General features: G+C 42.0%; 1 protein-coding gene across 3 annotated transcripts in view; it reads left to right on the forward strand.

The window, feature by feature from the left end:
• SLCO1A2 (solute carrier organic anion transporter family member 1A2) overlaps positions 1-21,964 on the forward strand; it is a 147,125-nt gene that overhangs the window by 76,200 nt on the left and 48,961 nt on the right. For all 3 annotated transcript variants that reach the window (XM_029616551.1, XM_029616550.1, XM_029616549.1), the window contains exons 6-7: positions 15,858-16,004; positions 17,432-17,530. In XM_029616551.1, coding sequence (XP_029472411.1) covers positions 15,858-16,004; positions 17,432-17,530 — 246 coding nt within the window. The remainder of the gene's footprint in view (positions 1-15,857; positions 16,005-17,431; positions 17,531-21,964) is intronic.

A 21,964-nucleotide genomic window follows, 5' to 3' on the forward strand; every position in this document is an offset into this window, starting at 1 on the left:
GAGAAGTTCCTAGGGCAAAGTTAGATCAGGGAAGAAAACTATGTACATAGTTTGAGTTTTATAAACAGAGGTGAAAGTCTCTGCAAGTATTTTTTCCTTAGGCAATTTTCAAAGTAAAAATATGCATGCCTTTGAAAATTGGTGCATAGATCATGGATAAAAAGTACTCACAGACTTTACAGCAAATTGCCTGCCATGTATAGGATTAAATTTCTCATTTCTTCATAGGAAAAGCAAGACTCGTGATTGAATATAGAAAATATACAACTCTAGTGTAATCCCTATGATTCAAAAAGTCATACATTTTTTTTAAAAAGGAAAAGAAAAAACAAAGATGAAAAACTATCCATCCAAAGCCCTGCCCACTCAATCTACAAAAATGAATTATCTTCCCTGGCCCCGCATCTACCTCTCTTCTTCCCCTGTGCAACAATATATGGGGAACCAAGATGGAAGGTAAGTGGAGGAAGAAGGAAGACAAAGGAGAGTGCACAAGGAGATTGTTTCAAGATGGATAGAGATACAAAGTCTGTAGTGGGAGCTAAACTCTAGGCCTAGCAATAAAGCAGACCAAAAAAGTTGTTGAATAAATTCAATAAAGTTCCACTTTCCCTGCTGGTTCACGTACTTGAAACATGGTGGCAGTGGTATAATGATGATATCAAAATCTGGTGTAGAGAGCGACGATAGCAAATACAATGTTATGGAGCGAGGCCTGAAGCCCGCAATGCTGCTGGATTTTGCTGCAACTTGCCTGGCCCAGACATGGAAACACTGGAGGGGAGGAGTATGAGCTTTATCTGGTACTTGCTTTTGGAAATGAGGAAGAGAAAAAGAAAGTAATGTGGCTATAATACATCGTAAGAGAGAAGGGACAAGATGTATGCTGATCATTGGGCCTGGACACACAGAACAAGCTGGAACAGTTGTTCAAAGACCTGGAGAACTATTGTATACTCAAACAGAATGAAACAGTGAATCAATATTTCTTGAGATGGCAGGATCCTGAAGAAGGCCTGGATATATATTCTGTTGTGCTAAGAGCACTGGCAATTTTGGGGAGATCACAGAGTCCCCTGTCCAGGGACAGAACTGTGTGTGGAACAAAAGAACAGCATCTACTTGAGCAGTTGCTGCGAGAAGCTGAGCTGATATTGGATCAATACCCGGAAACTGGTTGTTCAGCAAAACTTTCTAAGGAGAGAGTCTAAATATTAGCAGGCTCTGCAGGGATACAAATATTGGTGTGCAACACCAGTCAAGGGCACACTAGGTCCTGACCATGCAGTCCAGAGGTAGGAGCTCTGTGATAAGGTAGAAACATGAAAAAATAGGAAAAGCAAGGCAAGAGATGTGGCAAATTTAATCCAATTCTTAGCCAATGCAAGAGTATGAGGAAACAAAATAAAGCACCACTGAAAGTGGATCAGAAAGACAGCGGCAAGTCTGAAAATTATGAGGACATCCTAAACCTCACTATCAGGCCAATACAGTAAAAGTCTCTGGACAGCGGGCAAGCGCCCACTCTCCTGTGCGCACAATTCAGTAAAAAAAAAATATTCAAATTAGGGCCTGCGGTAAAAAGAGGTGCTAGGGACACTAGCGCGTCCTTAGCGCCTCTTTTTTGACAGGAGCGGCAGCTGTCAGCAAGTTTGACAGCCGACGCTCAATTTTGCTACTGACAGCCACGGGTTCGGAAGCCGGACGCCGGCAAAATTGAGCGTCCGGTTTTCAACCTGTGAGCCGCAGGCCGATTTAAAAATTTTTTTTTAATATTTAATTATTTTTAACTTTTGGGACCTCCGACTTAATATCGCCACGATATTAAGTCGGAGGGTGTACAGAAAAGCAGTTTTTACTGCTTTTCTGTGCACTTTCCCAGTGCCGGCAGAAATTAATGCCCACCTTTGAGTAGGCACTAATTTCTGAAAGTAAAATGTGCGGCTTGGCTGCACATTTTACTTACTGAATCGCGCGGGAATAACTAATAGGGCCATCAACCTGCATTTGTATGTTGTGGGCGCTATTAGTTTTGGGGGGGGGGGGGTTGACGCGTGTTTTTGACGCGCTATTTACCTTATTGAATAAGGGATACTATATCAGCCTGTATGGGCTGTATTGGCCTGTATGGGTGAACCCAATCAGGATTTCCACACGGGTGTACAGAGATGACCACCCCATAGCCCACTATACTCTATGCCACTATGCTTTTCAATAAACAACCAGTCCAGAACCCACCAGATTGTGGTGCCACTTGCAATCTTCTGCCACTGAGTTTGATCAATCCAAAGGTAGATATTGAATCTTGCAGCCTGATACTTATTGGGGTAGTTTTAAAAGGTGCGCGCGGGCGTACATGTGCACGCGCTACCCAGCGCGCGCACATGTACGCCCGATTTTATAACATGCGCGCGCAGGTTATAAAATCGGGGGTCAGTGCACACAGGGGATGCACGATTGTGCACCTTGCATGCACCGAGCTGTGCTGCCTTCCCCCATTCCCTTCCCCCTAGCCTGACCTTCCCACCCCTTCCCCTAACCTTTCTCCCCCTAGCCCTACTCTAACCCCCCCCCCCACCGACTTTTGTCTTACCTTTTGCGCGCACCGGCAGCCTGCCCGCATGCGATCCCCCACACAGCAGCAAATGGCCGCTTGCCAGGAGCCTCTTACCCCTTCCCGCCCCTTTAGTAAAGCCCTGGGACTTACACGCGTCCCGGGGCTTTACGCACGTCACCGGGCCTTTTGAAAATAGGCCCGGCGCGCGTAACCTTTTTAAAATCCGGCCCATTATGTATATTGAAAATACTATGAAACCTGTAAGTAAGTGCAAACTCAAGATTGATACCGATGAATAATCAGCTCTGTTAGCTAGATTTTGTAATTGTGGATGAGGAGACTCCACTCCTGGGAAGCAGAACAGTGCAGACAATGCAACTGATTGCTGTACAACATCAAAATATCATCATGCACATGACATGAATGGGAGAGCGGAGCCATCTGGACTTATGGACAATGTACTGCAAGAGTTTAACGATATCTTTCAGGGAGAAGGATGCTTATCAGTGAAAATGAAACTTGAAGTAGACTCCATGGTGGAACCTGTGTTGATCCATAAAAGGAGAGTTGCTAGGTAGCTTACAAACCAGGGGTATTCTTGCTCTTGTAGATGTCCACAGTCCACACAGAATGGATCAGCAGCCTGTTTATAATATGAAAACCTTCAAGCAAGTTGCTTATATGTACTAATATAAAACCTCTGAACAAGCATTAAAACGCAGGCATTACCACTATCACACACTGATGATGTGTTCTGTGCCCTATCCCAGGCCAAGGTTTTTTCAGTGTTTGATATCAAGAACAGTTTCTTGCACATAATGCTGGATGAGGAGTTATCTAACCACTTTTCCTATTCCTTTTGGCTAATATCATTGGCTGTGTATGCTTATGGGCATCCTCACAGCACCTGAAGTTTTCCAACGGAATAAATCAGGAACTAGAGTAGAGGAGTAGCCTCAGGTACAAACAGAGAGGATAACTTTCAAAACTATTCACAGTACTGCATTTATGCACATAAGTGGATTCACAGGAATTTACCTAGTAATTTATAAAACTGTTCTGCTCTCTCAGTACACACAAAGATTACCAATGTGAGAAAAGTGCTATTTTCTAAACATACACACATAAGCCCTGATTTTCAGAAGCATTTACCCGTGTAAAATTGAGTTTTACCCGTGTAAATGCACTTTACCCGTGTAAGTGGACTTTTAAAAATTGCTACAATCATGCCATTGAATTGTCCATAGGATTTACCTGCGTAAATGCACTTTATGCGCATGAATGGCTTTTGAAAATTGCAATAATAGTATGTTATATGATATATTTTACATGTGGAAAAAATATAGCATGTACATGTAAATCTGATTTATATGCGGAGGCAGGTATATTTTAAAATATGCACAGTTTGCCAATACGTCCACAAGTTCATTGAGTCCATCTCCATTTCTCGTAGACCCCCTTAGTATTTCACCCTGAGCTCCCTTCCCCAATTAATCCGACCTCCTACCCAAACATATCAGACAAGTTCAATTTCACTTGCCCAAATCAATTAGTAGGTGTAAAAGTGCACAAATAAGTTGGCTAATGTATTCGTATAAATCTCTTATAAAATAGAAACTTTCATGCGTACCTCTTAATCCTGCTTCAGAACGCCCCTAGATTACTCTTTTTAGGTGCCAGTAAATGTAAATGCGAAACCATAAATAGATTGCAAGCCCTCTAGAGAAATATCTGCAGTACTTGAACATAATGCGCTTTTAAGTATCACAAAAGGTATAATATACATTTTTTTAAAAATTAGAATATGGAAGGCATCAAGATTCTTGCAGATGATATCCTAATTGTGGGAGAAGGTGATACAGAGTCAGAAGTCACATGATCATGACAAGAAATTGTGGGGTTTTTGTTGAGTTGTAGAGATCGTAATATAAAAATGAACCCAGATAAAGACAAGCTATGGCTGATGGACGTGCCATATATTGGATATTTAGTGATATCAAAAGGTCTGAAGGTGGACTCTGGAAAAGTGAAAGCAATTCTTTGCATACTGAGACTTTTGGATGTAAAAGGGATTTGAAGATTTTTGGGAATGGTGAACATTGTAAGGTTCTAGCAGACCTCTGTGAGTCACTCCAACATCTGACACAAAGAGGCAAAGTGGGAATAGCTAGATAGCCATCAGGTGGTATTTGAAAAAAAATCAAGGACACCATCTCTGAGGCACCTATACTCAACCTTTACAGCCCAGGTGAGCAGCTGATGTTGCAGAGTGATGCATCACAGACTGGAACTGGGAGTTATTTTGCTCCAGAACCTGCATTCACCAGTATAGCATATTGCAAACCTGAAAGCAGATATGCACAGATTGAGAAGGAATGTTTGCTATGCTGTTTGGACTGGAACACTTCCATCAACTTTGGCTAGTCATCATATGTCCAGTCAGACCACAAACTGCTGGATTCCATAATGCTAAAATGGAGTGCTCAAGAAAGGCTCCAAAGAATGCTGCTGTAACTAAAAAACTATGATGTAGATGTCCAATATCACTCAGGCAGACATCTTGAACTGCAAATACTGAGGAGAGCCTGTCTTGCAAAGTCCAGTGGAGAAAGATTTAGATCAATAAATATGCTTCAGTACCTACCAATCTTCCAATCTCAATTGTAGGCTATACAGGAGGACACAAGACAAGACAGGACTTTGTAGACTGCGAAGCTGATTGTCCTTGAAGGTTGGCTTGAGACAAAGAATGAGTTACTAGTGGAAGCTGCACCTTTTTTTTTCCATGAGGGAGGAGCTTAGTGTTCAAGATGGAATTCTCTTAAAGGGTTACAGAGTGATTATTACAATGTCATTGTTCTCAGATAATATGAAAAGAATCCATCAAAACATATGGGAATCAAGAGCTGTCTGTGGAGAGCACAAGAATGTCTATCCTGGCTGGACATGAATGCCCAATTGAAAGCATATGTGGAGCACTATTAGATCTGTAACTCACTTGGGGACAGAGAATAGAAGGAGATGCTACTACAGTGATAGGGGTATACTACCGTCCACCTGGTCAAGATGGTGAGATGGACAGTGAAATGCTAAGAGAAATTAGGGAAGCTAACCAAATTGGTAGTGCGGTAATAATGGGAGACTTCAATTACCCCAATATAGACTGGGTAAATGTATCATCGGGTCACGCTAGAGCAGAGCTTTCCAAACTTTTCATGTTGGTGACACACTTTTTAGACAAACATAATTTCGGGACACAGTAATTCAGTCTACTAGCAAACCAGACGTTAAAGGTTAAACGAACAAAATGTATTTCGACAATTTATGTATGTTTCCTTAAATATATACATAATAAAATGTTTCACGACACAACCTATCTTGTGAAAATCTTTCATTTATATTAAAAATATTTAATATTCCAAGATTAATGTTGTTATAATTTATGAGTAACAATAATAAAACAAAGTTATTGTGTTATTCAATTTACCTCTTTAATGAGATATATGAGCTTGATGGGATGAACACAGATTTGAATATTTGGTATTAATAAGAAAGTCCAAAGGGTCTTCTGCGTAATTTTAAAAAGCTGGCCAGTTTCACACTATAAAATTATTTGATAGCCTCATTCAACTAATTCTATATGGCTATGAGAGTGAAGACTGGAATTTATAGGAAGGGACAGAATGTGAATATAAATCCTGCACCTCCAGTTCTGTAACTCTGTGCATCCACTGAAATTCCCCCAAACAATGAGCTTGAATGTTTCCCTTACAGCTCATCATACTAAAAGATGTTTTCAAATTCTGGTGTCACCTCACAGTAACAGCAGCACAAACACCTTCCACTGCCAGGCACATTGTGAACGAAAATAAAACCTCGCAAAAAAAAAAAAGACACTCAAAATCTATACTGCAATCCCATCATAACATAACAGTAATAACACCAAGGACTCTAACAACAATAACCCTACCTGTGAAAAAGCAAGGGTAAATATTATACTGGGTCCTAGAATACCAATACACCACCTACTGAGGAAACAATTGCTATAGATCCCTATGCTAGTGAATTTCTCATCATGGTCACAGACACAGAGCAGAGACAGACCCTCACCAAATACAGAATACAAAATAAAGGAGCACAAATTAGACAAAAACTGAAATGGAAACCCCAAGAAGCCAGACTCTGTGTATTAATAATGGAAAAACAGAACCATCATTCCTCATAAAACAAATAAAATCAAGAAACATAAAGCATCAGTTATAATAGTAAAACCATACTAATAAAAGAATATTTTAAAACTACTGATAAATAGAATTTCTATTCATTAAAATCATATACATTTTTTACAATTTCCTAAACGCCAATAAAATATTTCAAAACAGCACATATATCAAATAACACCCAATAATTAAAACTAAAAAGGATTTTAAAAAGCCCCTGCTGTCCATACGTGGGAGCTCTTGATTTCCAGTCACCCTGATATTGTCAAGGATTAGGAGGTTATCCTCTCTCTCTCACACATACTCACATTTCCATTCTCTCTCATACATATACTGTCACATACATACACATTCATGCTCTTATACCCACCATAACCTCTCACTCTCACAGACACTGACACACTCTCAAGCTCTAAGACACTCTCTCTCCCTCCACACACACACCCCCACACAAACTCTTACTCCCCTGGATTTTCTCATACATACTCTGTCTGGCTCCCTCACATACACACAAACACACACACCCAGGCAAGCTCCCAGTCATTCTCACACACTGAAACTGACCCCCAGGCAGGCTTCCATTCAATTTCACACCACTCCCTCAGGCATGCACACATTCATTCTCACACACACAGACCCCCAGGCAGGCACCAATTCATTCTCACACACACATACACCACACACAGGCCGGCACCTATTCTCACACATACAAACCCCAGGAAGACACCCATACATTCTCATACACAGACACACCCTCAGGCAGGCACACACTAAAGGCAAACCCCCTCTCTTTCTTTTGCCAGCAACCTCGGAGCCTCTCTCATTCCTCTGCTGCCACTGTCACTGCTGCCGCATGGCTATTGGGGAGGCGCTGATTGCTGCTATTGGCACTGAAGCCCATTCTGCTGCCTCCTCTGTGCAGGACCCGTGGGTTTCCACTTCCTCCATGTTGATCTCGTACATTGTGAAATCAGCATAGAGAAAGTGCTACTCTTGCACATTCCCAAAGATTACATGTGCCAATCAGTAAAAAGTAATTTATTTCTTTTTTTTTTTTTACCTTTGCTGTTTGATCTTAGTTTTCTAATCGGTTGGTCACAGGCTTTTTTGTTCCACCTCCCCTTTCTTATTTTTTTGCCAATTCCTTTCATATTGTCTTTTTTTCTATTTCTTTTCTCTCCATCTATCTTCTTCCCTCAAACATTCAGTCAGGTTCTCATTCTCACATACTTTCTCTCTCTCACACACTCACAGGCTCTCTCTCATACATTCATTCATACAGTCTCTCTCTTGCACATGCTGTCTGACTCTCACACACCCAGGCTCTCTCTCACACCCACATGTTGTCTTGCTCAAGCACAGGTTCTCACTGTCACATGCTCTCTCTCATACAATCATTCATACACAGTCTCTCTCTTGCACATGCTGTCTGACTCTCACACACCCAGGCTCTCTCTCACTCCCACAAGCTGTCTTGCTCAAGCACAGACTCTCACTGTCACATGCTCTCTCTCATACAATCATTCATACACACAGGCTCTCACTGTCACATGCTGTCTCTCTCACACACACACAGGCTCTCTCACATGCTGTCTCTGCAAACATTCAGGTCCTCACTCCCACACACAATCTCTCAACTCACCTCATACACACACACAATCTCTCAACTCACCTCATACACACACACAATCTCTCAACTCAGCTCACAGACGCACACAATCACTCAACTCAGCTCACAGATGCACACAATCGCTCAACTCACCTCATACACGCACACAATCGCTCAACTCAGCTCACAGACGCACACAATCACTCAACTCAGCTCACAGACGCACACAATCGCTCAACTCACCTCATTCACGCACACAATCTCTCAACTCAGCTCACAGACGCACACAATCGCTCAACTCACCTCACACACGCACTCTACGGGCCCTCAGCCGCTCTCTTACCTCTGGGCCTCCTCTTCACGGGTCGCTGCAGGATGGGCTCTGCAGCGGCCCTGATCTTCTCGGGCCGATCGCGGCGGCGACCCTGCTACCGGGCCTCCTCCTCTTCTCTCCCCGCTGCTGCTCCTCTTCTGGACGCGGCTGACGCTCCTCCCCCTTTCTGCCCGTGCGGCTCCGGCAACATTTTTCTTCCGGGGCCGCATGGGCAGGAAGGAGGAGGAGCACCTGCACGTCTCGACGTGACCTTTTGCTTCTTCGGGCCGTGGTGAGGTGAGCTCCACCACGGCCTTGCCGATCTTCCTGCCAGCGATATTTTACTGCTCAGCCGCCAGTGGGATGAGCTCCACTGGCGGCTGCATTGGCTCCCACTTGCCGGTGTGTCACGTGCACCGGGCTTGCGCGACACACCGGCACACCTCAGGCGACACACCAAAGTGTCGCAACACACACTTTGGAAAGCTCTGCGCTAGAGAGATAACGTTCCTGGGTGGAATAAATGATAGCTTTATGGAGCAATTGGTTCAGGAACCGACGAGAGAGGGAGCAATTTTAGATCTAATTCTCAGTGGAGCACAGGACTTGGTGAGAGAGGTAACGGTGGTGGGGCCGCTTGGCAATAGTGATCATAATATGATCAAATTTGATTTAATGACTGGAAAAGGAACAGTGTGCAAATCCAAGGCTCTCGTGCTAAACTTTCAAAAGGGAAACTTTGATAAAATGAGAAAAATTGTTAGAAAAAAACTGAAAGGAGCAGCTACAAAAGTAAAAAATGTCCAAGAGGCGTGGTCATTGTTAAAAAATACCATTCTAGAAGCACAGTCCGGATGTATTCCACACATTAAAAAGGTGGAAAGAAGGCAAAACGATTACCGGCATGGTTAAAAGGGGAGGTGAAAGAAGCTATTTTAGCCAAAAGATCTTCATTCAAAAATTAGAAGAAGGATCCAACAGAAGAAAATAGGATAAAGCATAAACGTTGGCAAGTTAAATGTAAGACATTGTTAAGACAGGCTAAGAGAGAATTTGAAAAGAAGTTGGCTGTAGAGACAAAAACTCACAGTAAAAACTTTTTTAAATATATCCAAAGCAGAAAGCCTGTGAGGGAGTCAGTTGGACCGTTAGATGATCGAGGGGTTAAAGAGGCACTTAGAGAAGATAAGGCCATCGTGGAAAGATTAAATTATTTCTTTGCTTCGGTGTTTACTGAAGAGGATGTTGGGGAGGTACCCGTAATGGAGAAGGTTTTCATGGGTAATGATTCAGATGGACTGAATCAAATCACGGTGAACCTAGAAGATGTGGTAGGCCTGATTGACAAACTGAAGAGTAGTAAATCACCTGGACCGGATGGTATACACCCCAGAGTTCTGAAGGAACTAAAAAATGAAATTTCAGACCTATTAGTAAAAATTTGTAACTTATCATTAAAATCATCCATTGTACCTGAAGACTGGAGGATAGCAAATGTAACCCCAATATTTAAAAAGGGCTCCAGGGGCGATCCGGGAAACTACAGACCGGTTAGCCTGACTTCAGTGCCAGGAAAAATAGTGGAAAGTGTTCTAAACATCAAAATCACAGAACACATAGAAAGACATGGTTTAATGGAACAAAGTCAGCATGGCTTTACCCAGGGCAAGTCTTGCCTCACAAATCTGCTTCACTTTTTTGAAGGAGTTAATAAACATGTGAATAAAGGTGAACCGGTAGATATAGTATACTTGGATTTTCAGAAGGCATTTGACAAAGTTCCTCATGAGAGGCTTCTAGGAAAAGTAAAAAGTCATGGGATAGGTGGCGATGTCCTTTCGTGGATTGCAAACTGGCTAAAAGACAGGAAACAGAGAGTAGGATTGAATGGGCAATTTTCTCAGTGGAAGGGAGTGGACAGTGGAGTGCCTCAGGGATCTGTATTGGGACCCTTACTGTTCAATATATTTGTAAATGATCTGGAAAGAAATACGACGAGTGAGATAATCAAATTTGCAGATGACACAAAATTGTTCAGAGTAGTTAAATCACAAGCAGATTGTGATAAATTGCAGGAAGACCTTGTGAGACTGGAAAATTGGGCATCCAAATGGCAGATGAAATTTAATGTGGATAAGTGCAAGGTGATGCATATAGGGAAAAATAACCCATGCTATAATTACACAATGTTGGGTTCCATATTAGGTGCTACAACCCAAGAAAGAGATCTAGGTGTCATAGTGGATAACACATTGAAATCGTCGGTGCAGTGTGCTGCGGCAGTCAAAAAAGCAAACAGAATGTTGGGAATTATTAGAAAAGGAATGACGAATAAAACGGAAAATGTCATAATGCCTCTGTATCGCTCCATGGTGAGACCACACTTTGAATACTGTGTACAATTCTGGTTGCCGCATCTCAAAAAAGATATAATTGCGATGGAGAAGGTACAGAGAAGGGCTACCAAAATGATAAGGGGAATGGAACAACTCCTCTATGAGGAAAGACTAAAGAGGTTAGGACTTTTCAGTTTGGAGAAGAGACGACTGAGGGGGGATATGATAGAGGTGTTTAAAATCATGAGAGGTCTAGAACGGGTAGATGTGAATCGATTATTTACTCTTTCGGATAGTAGAAAGACTAGGGGGCACTCCATGAAGTTAGCATGGGGCACATTTAAAACTAATCGGAGAAAGTTCTTTTTTACTCAACGCACAATTAAACTCTGGAATTTGTTGCCAGAGAATGTGGTTCGTGCAGTTAGTATAGCTGTGTTTAAAAAAGGATTGGATAAGTTCTTGGAGGAGAAGTCCATTACCTGCTATTAAGTTCACTTAGAGAATAGCCACTGCCATTAGCAATGGTTACATGGAATAGACTTAGTTTTTGGGTACTTGCCAGGTTCTTATGGCCTGGATTGGCCACTGTTGGAAACAGGATGCTGGGTTTGATGGACCCTTGGTCTGACCCAGTATGGTATTTTCTTATGTTCTTATGTTCTTACCACATGATGTGCCAAGCCAGCCCCGGGACAGGATTGGAATACATTTTTCATGTGGCAAGAGAAGGACTCTTTAATAACTATGGGCTACTTTTCCAATTTTGGTGAGATAGACCCATTTCCAGATACCAAATCTCAAAGAATGATGATGAAGCACAAGATCTACTTTGAACCCTATGAAATACTTAATAATAGACCACAATTCCTGTCAGACCAATTCAAGAACTTTCAGGCTCATTGGGAATTTAATCATAAATCAACATCTCTGGCCTTCCCCCAAAGCAATGGGAATTCAGAATCTGCTATCAAGATGACCAAGACAATTTTGGAAAAGGCCAGGAGCTTAGAAGCTGATCCATTTCTGGCTATCCTCAATCACAGGAAGATACCATCACATGTTCTGAAGGAAGTCCAACACAGGAACTGAGAGAATGAAGGACAAAGACTTTGGTGCAAATGCAAGGCAATTTGCATGTATAGCAGAATAGAAAGCATGACAGAATCAGTACTATAATAGGTCAGCTAAAGATCTACAAAGATCATCCTAGAAGCAGGAGAAATGGGTATATATACAACCTTCAGAACATCAGAATAGAAAGTGGAAGAAGACTGATGTTCAACAACAGATGGATACTAGGTTATTTTGTTAGGATTATCCCTAAAGATTAGCACTTCCAAACCCAGAACACATATTATGAGTCATAAACACAATCTAGGACACAATAGGAAGTCATTCCAAATTGTTATCAGAAAACGCAAGTCTGCATTGCTATCCTGTGCAGCTGTTTAGTTAGCCCTCAACAGAAATACTTAATGCTATCTACAATTTTATATCACTGTGACAGAGTGACCCTGTTTTCCCCTTTAACCCTGTGTGGGACCAGGCATGGTGCCTGGTCCACCCTAAATCCCACAAAGGGAGAGAGCTTTGTGGATGGGATCCAGCTGGAGCTGGGATAAGAGTGCAAGCCCAGCTATGTTCAAGAGACCCCTATGCTTCCAGGAGGAAGGCAGCTCCTGTAAAGCACTCTGTCAAAACCAGAAGAGAGTGAGTATATACTGACCAGAAGCAAGGCAGTCTACAGCCCCTGCTGTCTGTTGTGATCTACCTGGTTTGACCTTCTGTACTGATGGTTTTATATATGGTCATCTAGGCAGAGCTTAGCTTGCCATCGAAGGTATTTGGTTCATGAGTGGCTGGCTTGTGGACATGTTATGACTAGGTCTTCCAGATACATCATTGGTTGACTCCAAAGGATGCTTAGCTGCATCAGAATGCATTTCTAAGCTCTCATTGGCTCATTTCAGTGGCAGAACTTATTTGATCATCATAACCTATTTAAAAAAAAGTCAACATTACTTTCCATCTATGGTTAGTTGTGGAGACGTTTTTCTATAATGTGTGCAGTGTTCTGTCTGGTTTCAGGTCCTTTTGTCATTGCCTCCTGCTGTTAACTCACATCCTGCTTTCTTTTGATAGTGACATTTAAAACAACTAAACTCAGTACTGTCCCGCCATACACCTGTGGTTTCTGCAAGTTTCCTGTGCACAGTTGGACAGAAAGCTTGTGGTCACAGAAACAGCACAAAGCAAAACTAGAAAAAAATCCCCAATACTCAAATTCTACCCTATGGCCTAATCTTATAAAACAAAGAAAAACTGACCACTACTGACCATTAAGAATTTGAGATAGGGACTCCTAAGGGTCAGGTCTTCCAGAGGAATTGGATACATATACCACACAGCAACCTACCAGTGGTGAACTCGGGAGAGGAAGGCAAGAGAATAAGAATCTGTTGGGAATGGTAAAAGATAACACTACAGTGGTCAACAACCTAAAAGAAGAGCGTAGTCCCTTCTGTTCCAGTCAATGAGGAACAGACCAATTTTGCCCCATGCCTGCCAGGCCTCATTGCTTTCAGCCAAGGTCAGGAAAAGGATCCTTATTCAGAAGCACAAGCTGGGTGTGTGGCACAGAGGCTTTACCACCCAAAGGACAATATCTAATGCAAATTGGAGGGGCTGAGAAGGTTCTGAAGAAAGAGTAAAAAAATGTTTGGTTAACATTATTATTATTTATTTATTTGTTTATAAAATTTTTATATACCGATGTTTGGAGCATGCCGTCACAACTGTTTACAAACAAAAAACAAGGAAATTAGTGAACTGTAAAATAAACAAGATTAAATCTAAAAGATTAATTAAGATGTACATTAAAAAAGATCAAAAATGTATAATATAATCGTTAATAAAATGTTGAGAATTAATTAAATACAAGCCTTCAGTAATCGTAAAAACTATAAATAACTACTAGAATAAAATTAGAATTTCTAAATACTTGACTCAGTGGCTAAAACTATTACTAAATAAAAGGTGGTCTAAAATAATCAAAATAAAAACATTCTAAAATTGTACAATGTAGGTGGAAATTAATTAGCCAATGCCATCCTTATATGCTTGCACGAAAAGCCAAGTTTTGAGATGTTTTCTAAACAACTTTAGATCGCTCTTTAACCTCAGGTCCACTGAAAGAGAATTCTATAATCTGGGTCCTGCTAACGAAACGGCTCTCTAACTGTAGTGAGTCGTGCTGTAGAGACTGACGGTATTGATAATACATTTTTTTTCTTGTCTGGGGTTTGCAATCTTATTGTTATAAAAGGAATGATGCAACAATATTCATGGGATCAGAAGGTAGACAAAAGGTGCACAGGGATATTGCTTCAGGAGGGAGGACAGAGAAAGCAGTGCCAATATTGGGAGCTAAACGCTAGGCCTAGCAGTAAAGTAGACCAAAAGAGCTGTTGAATTTTAATGCAATAAGTTCAGCTTTCAATTCACCCCTGTCTGGTCTGACTGCTTGAAATACCCTAGAGTCTCTTACCCCATCTGCAGAGTTAAATGGGAAAGGAGCAAACCCCTATCACTCCTGATCCATGGCTCTTAAAAAAAAAACCAAAAAAAAAGGCAAAGCCGACCCAAGGCCAGTTCTATTTTGTTGTATGGCAGATTCTACTGTTGAGATCTTGTGTGGCTGAATCTGTCATACATCAAAATGGCACCAGCCTCACAGGTAGATTTTAAAAGCGTCGCTTGCACCAAAATAGCTCCATACATGAATATGTGGGCTGTGCACAAGCAACATGAATTTTAAGAAGCCGGGAAGTACACATGTACAACCCTCGGTGCACATCAAGAATAAGGAGGCAGAAAAGGGGTGGGGCATGGGCTTTCAGGGGTGGGACCAAGAATTACACACATAACCCCGAATTTTGCGAAGCCTAAACATGGCAACATGCCATGTTACCTGCGTAACTTTACTACTGATTCTGATGAAGTGCAGGTCTGGAGATTTTGAGCTAGAGGGGTCCTGAACACTGGGGGGGGGGGGGGGGGGGCGGGGGGGAGAGAGAGACAATCTGACACTATATATTTCCCACTATAGGAGGGGCACTTTCAACTCAGAGTGGATTTGGGGGGGGCAGTGTTCCTTTGGTCTGCCTTAGGGCACAAGGGTCGGTAGATCCCTGTAACACTGCCCCCCCAACACACACACAAAATCCACCCTGATTTGAAAGTGCCCCTCTTACAGTGGGAGATATATAGAGTGTCAGATTGTCTCTCTAACAGGGTCTCTCTCTCTCTCTCTTTCCCCTTCATCTCCCCCTCCCCTCGGCAGAGATATTTATGTGCATTCCTTTTAAAATTCACCTGTCAAGTCGGCTGGCACCATTTTGAGAAATAGCAATCCTATTTAATTTAAACCCACAAATTAGGTAAAAGGAGGTCTGGGAGGCTGAGAGGGAGTCTGGGAGGAGGGAAGGGGAAATGGGAGAAAGCAGGGCAGCAAGTTGTTGGGTTTTTTTTAATTGGTATGAAAACTGAACAACATGAAAATCCCATGTATGCATGCTGTTTTCCTCTCCTGACCTATAACACCCTTGGGAGTTAGTTTTAACCCTACTAAATATGCACACTATACAAGCCCTTTGCAAACTTTTAACCATGTAGAAGAGAGACATTTTCAGAGAAGCCAATTTACCCACACAAATGGCTTAAAAATTGCCCTGCACATGTTTAAACATAAAATGAAATGCACTAATATATACGTTTACTTATTTATTTATTTATTTATTTATTTATTTTGTTGTTGCAGAGTGTATTGAAGAAGCAGAATCCCTAATGTGGATATATGTGCTCATGGGGAATATTCTCCGTGGAATTGGTGAAACACCAGTAGCACCATTAGGACTTTCCTATGTGGATGATTTTGCCAAGATGGAAAACTCCCCCTTTTATATTGGTAATAGATAGTATTTACTTTTATCTTATTCACTATATAATATTACATTCTAAAAAAAATTTGGAAAAAATGCTTGTACTGCTAATTTTTCTCTTGAGTGAAGGTTAATTCATTATTGGTAGTGACTGAATTTTTACAGAAAAAAAACCCCTAACATTTAATCTGATGGGAAACATTCATTCATGTCCAGTTGAATGCCTGGTGAAAATGGTATTCCTTATTTCCTTATAAATAGATTATCAGATGTAACCAATGGGGAGCTTCACAGGACTAGTTTGGATGCAATTGTGGCTAAAGTAGAATTTGTCAAGAAATATCACAGCACAGTATGTTGAACTCACCAGAGAGTTAGAACTGTAATAGCAAATCCCTCTGAAACTGCAAGATAGAAAAGGTCACTGTTTTATAGAGAGAAATAGAGACAACTAAAAGCTGGTAGTGAATGGGTGCAGTGTTGAATTACCCAGCAAGCAACATACAAAGTTAAAGTAACAACAGAAACAAGAAGTAGAAAACAATGAAATATAACAATTAGCCGCAAAGTAGCATCAACCTATAAGTTAGCCACTGTAATAGTTACCCTATCCTCTCAGGGGTGAGTTGTCAAAGCCATTTAAGTGCATAAAACTCAGTTTTCAGATGAATTTTAAGACCCGTACATGTGCGCGTGTTTAATAGATCGCACACATGAATGTGGCGATTTTATAACATACGCACATATATATGCATATATGTGCGCATGTTATAAAATTTGCTACACATGACAACATGTGAGCACAACTTCATATTGATGCACGCAAATGCCACCTCGTAAGTGGGAGGGATTTTAGTGGATACATGCACTGACGCAATTACCTATTTCCCCAGTTTGACCCAGTAAAGGAGAGGACTTCCTTAACCCCCTAGCTAACTTGCCTCCCTTTAACCCTATTAGCCCTGACCCTTAAAATCCTGTTGACTACCCTATTTTTTTTATTTCACAACTTACACACTGTCCATAGCAGAAGTAAAGTTATGTGGTAGGGGAACCCTGGTGGGCACTTGTGTGCATAAAGACTGACAAATAGACTTCATGGTACAGACTCGACTTGCCATTGTCCTGGCCACGCCCTGGCCTTTTTTGTGAAAAACATTTTTTGCGCATACTAGGAGATATGCACGTACTTGCACGTTTTTTAAAATCCGCGCAGCCTGTGCCAGGCCAAGTCATGCACGTGTCTCCCGACTTTGGCACGCATAGGGCTATTAAAATCAACCAGTTTATGTGCATAAATGGCTGTGACAAAATAGCCTGGGGCTCGGTGCACATAAATGTATGTGGGTAACTTGATTCTCTTACATCATTCATATATAAGAGTCATTGCTTGCTAGTGCAAGGGCTTGGGTCTCATTTTGTATGAACTATGTTGTTTCTTTTTTTATTTTAGGTTGTATACAGACTGTGGCGGTATTAGGTCCCTTATTTGGTTCTTTGCTGGCAGCATTTTGTGCAAAACTGTATGTTGACATTGGATCCATAAACCTAGGTAACAGAATATTTAAAATATTTTAGGGTACACGATAAGGGAATGAGTAGGCTATATTGCACTAGAATTTTCAATTCATGGCTGAAGAGTTGGTGTCAAGACAAGAGTTTCGGATATCTTGGGACTGGGGCAAAATGAAGAAGGATACAAGATTGTACCATAGAAACAACTTGCATCTGTCTGAGAGAGGAACCAAGATCTTAGCTGAACAGTTCATATTATACATTAGCAGAAGTTTAAAACAGATCAGGGACTGGTAGATGGAAGTTGATTAAATCACGTTGTCACCCTCAGCAAACAAACAAAGTTAGTGGTGAAAAACACAGAAGTGTATCTCACAAATCTACCTAAATGAAAAGGGGGTGACAAGGTGGCAAGAATAAGAATATGCAGAGGAAAGACGAGAGAAGGCGGAATATCTAGAAGATGTTTAGCACAAATACTTAGTCTAGTCAAAAAAGTTCCAATTTTGTTAGTCCTAATGGCAGAGGCAGATCTAGATATTTTTGCTGTCCCAGAAACATGGTTCAATGATTCTCATGATTGGGATATAGCCTTACTGGGAAGGCTGCTCCAAGGTTTCTGGTTGCCCTGAAGCATGTTGAGAATTAGGACCACACCTCCTTCCTCCCCCTCCACTGATGGTGATTGATATACCTCTCTCACCTCCGTCCACCTTCTGCTGATACCTCTTGCTGGGCCTCCACTGCTTCTCAGCTCCTCAGAAAGGTACATTTGGCAGTCATACAGGTACCTGAATGTGGGCACTGTGTGTTCACAGAACATGGGCAATGTAGCCCTTCCTACTCATTTTAATTTATTATTGATTTTATATACCGTCATACTTTGGAAGCATGCCCAGAGAGGGATTGGAGGAAAAGCTGAAATATCAAAGCAATTATGGGGCGGATTTTAAAAGCCCTGCGCCGGCGCGCCTATTTTGCATAGGCCGCCGGCGCGCACGTCCCGGGGCTTTGTAAAAGGGGCGGGGAGGGGGTGTTCCCGAAATGACGCGGCGTTTCGGGGGTAGGCCCCGGCGTTTCGGGGGCGGGCCCGGGGGCATGGCGCCGGCCCGGGGGCGTGGTCGAGGCCTCCGTACCAGCCCCCGGGTCGGGTGATGGCGCGCCAGCAGCCCGCTGGCGCGCACAGTTTTACATCTGCTTTTAGCAGGCGTAAATCTGCCAACAAAGGTAAGGGGGGGGTTTATATAGGGCCGGGGGGGTGGGTTAGGTAGGGGAAGGGAGAGGAAGGTGGTGCGCGAACAAAAGTACGCGATCGCGCAATTTTTTAAAATCTACCCCTATGAGTATGCAGCAGCTTACAGCCTGATCCATGGCTGCCCAAAATGATAGTAATAAACAAAGGAGGGTATCATTGAGGAGTCAAGAAGTACAACCGAAGGGGGACAGCCTCAGAAATTGATTCTTCTACCCCCTATAGCTTGCCACCTGGGTTGTACCAACCCTGAAAATAAACTGTGTAATGCACATTCAGACTTTCCCCATTTGGATTATGGGTGGTGGGGGGTGAAGGTACAAACCTTCTTTTCTTTATACACACTCTGGCTCTCACCCTTCCCTTCTTTTCCTGTGCCCCCTTTGCCCCATACCCTCCCTTCCCTGTGGCTTCACCTTGTCCTTCCCTTGCTTCCCTCTCCCACCTTTGTGTGGCCCTCAAGAGATGTTAGGCTCTTCAGCAGCTATAAGCTTTATTGGCTTGGGAACGAGGAATGAGCCTATTGCAATGCAAACCATCAAGAGGTTGTACTTTTTAAAAGTATCATTCTCCTGGGAGCAAATAAAATGTTATGGGGGTATTAAAGCAGAAAGGAAGACTTGCTAGGAGAAATGCTCTAGTTTGACTGGCAATGGGAAGTGAAGAAGATGAGTCCATGAATTTCAGCACAATGCAGCTACAAAGTACTTGCATTCCCTCTCTAGCTTGAATTTTCAAAGTGAAACTCCACAGGGCATTTCCCCTTTCAAAAATAATTTGCAAGTCTGTAGACCTGTCTGAGTTAGAGCTGGAGGACTCTCAGACATCAGTAGAGCTAATTTGCATCCTACCCTTTTTTTCCTTCTATTCTTGGGTCTACAAGCCCTGTGAATAGTTTTAAAATTGGCCCCTTAGCAGTGCTGGTGCAAGGGTCTGCAGCTGCCCTGGGTGGCAACTACGTAACAGCATCACATGATTGCTCTCTGATCAATTCGAACACTGCAGATCGCACAACACGAACCTCCAAAACTCTGTTCACACACCGTGACCTTTCCCGGCTCCATGCCTCTCCACCGTCATCCACTGCTTTCAAAAATGCCACCCTCAAGTCCGACTACAGCACCCAGCCCACTTCTGACACCCTAGGCAACCAACTAGTCCACCTAATGCTCCCACCGCTGGCCCTGCCCCTTAGAGACTTTCTACCTCTTTCTTTAGCGTTCTCGTCTCTCCCAGCCTCCTCAGACTCTCTCAGCAACAGAGAAAAGACATTAGTAAACTTTCCCATCCCTATCATTCTTGTTAACTTTGTGGAATTCCATAACCCCAGTGGATCAATTGCATGCTTACCCGATGACTGAACCAAACTGCCAGAGATGATGCTTTTGCCTAGCCTGCTGACCCCTTGAATTTCACCCTCTCAGGTCTCAGTGCTACTTTCTGATAATGTATCAGAAGTTAGACCTGTCTGAGTTAGAGCTGGAGGACTCTCAGACATCAGTAGAGCTAATTTGAATCCTACCTTTTTTTCCTTCTATTCTTGTGGCTAAAGTCTTCAGGCCTTTCTTTAAGGGCTGCTTGCCTCCACCTTCCTTAACATGCACTTTACTCTTTTCACTGTTCCCTTCTCCACTTGCCCCTTGAATTACAACTTCCCCTTGAATGCAGTCCCTTATGTCATTAAACATTTCCTTATCACTGTCGTCATATTTATAGCTCTCTCCCTCTGTGTCCTGCTCCAGCTCTCTCTGTTTCTATGCAATGCTCCTCCAAAGTACACTTAGGAGGTACCTTTGCGTGGTTATGGTTGCTGTTCTTCATTTGGAGGGTAGTTGTAATCTCAGATGGTTTCTCATCCATATCACTCCATGCTGCTTGGCACCTTTCCAAATTTTTTTCAATAACTGATGTCATGCTCCTTCTCTCCTCTCTGGGCTACTGAGTGGTTCCTACACTTACAACTCTTCTGCTGCTCTCGTGCTGATCTAGCTGCTTTCTGTCTTCTGTTGAGTCTCCCTGGACTTGTGGGGTTTAGATAACAATGACTTAGATTTAGCAAACTGCTATAAATATCACGGAAATAGCGCCTACAATAAAAAATGGGTGTGGTTAGGAGAGAGATAGCCTCTGTAAAGGCTGACATATAAGTTAACTATTTAGACCACTTTAAGAGAGGGCAGTAGTAACTCTGGGTGAGGATTGGAGGGTGGGCTAGGTTTTGGGGGGCAGTTTTACATGCACAGTCAAGAGTACAAACAGCACAGTTGCCATCACTGAAGATTGTATGTGATTTGGAGCACTCTCTAGCCGCAATCAAGCTAGGTAAAGAGTACATTGTACAAATCTACTCTTCTTTTACCTTTCATCCCTCCAAATGTCAGTAAATCTTCACTGATGGCAACTGTGTTGTTTGTACCTATGACAGTACATGTAAAACTGCCCCCCCAAAACCTACCCTACTCCCCCAATCCTCACCCCAAGTTCATAATGCCCCTTCTTACAGTGGTATAAAAAATTAACTTATATGTGATCTCCCTTAGAATTAAATAAGAATGATTGAACTAGCTGTGACCAGGCTTATATTCAGTTGGTCCAACATTGATTTTGGCCTACTTTAGGAAGGTAGCTCTAACCCGACACATCAAAATGCAAATGTCTGGATTATTTCAGTTCTGTCTGGTTTGTATTGACCTGGATTCTTTATGTAAGCCAACCCAAACTTGCCCATATCATGGGTAGGAATACTGTTTGATGCTCAAGTAGCTCCCCTACCCTAACCTATTACATTTTGAGACATGAGTGAGTCTAATTTAGACTCTTAACCTATGCTAAAAATGAGAACAGATCCAAGTCTTCTCTCCATTATTTATCCAGACTTTGTCACAGGGAGATTATTTGCTTGATTTCTGCCAGAAAATCAATAAAAGAACAAATTTTTATTTATTTATTTATTTAAGCCTTTTATATACTGTCATTCCAAAGGTTTACAGAGATAGCATTGAATTACAATGTAGAAAGAAAATAAATTTCAAACTGCAATAAAATAAAAGTAGGAACAAGATATAAGATTAATAATGTTATGAATTATTACAATAATGGAAAATAATTCAAGGAATTATTAATGTAGAAGATTTAAAAATAATTCAAGATAAAGAAAATAATTGTGAGATCAGTTTTTACTAAACATTTTGAATGAGTTCAGGTGACATCATAGGCTTT

The sequence above is a fragment of the Rhinatrema bivittatum genome, chromosome 9, assembly GCF_901001135.1.
Source record: "Rhinatrema bivittatum chromosome 9, aRhiBiv1.1, whole genome shotgun sequence".
Taxonomy (NCBI): Eukaryota; Metazoa; Chordata; class Amphibia; order Gymnophiona; family Rhinatrematidae; genus Rhinatrema; species Rhinatrema bivittatum.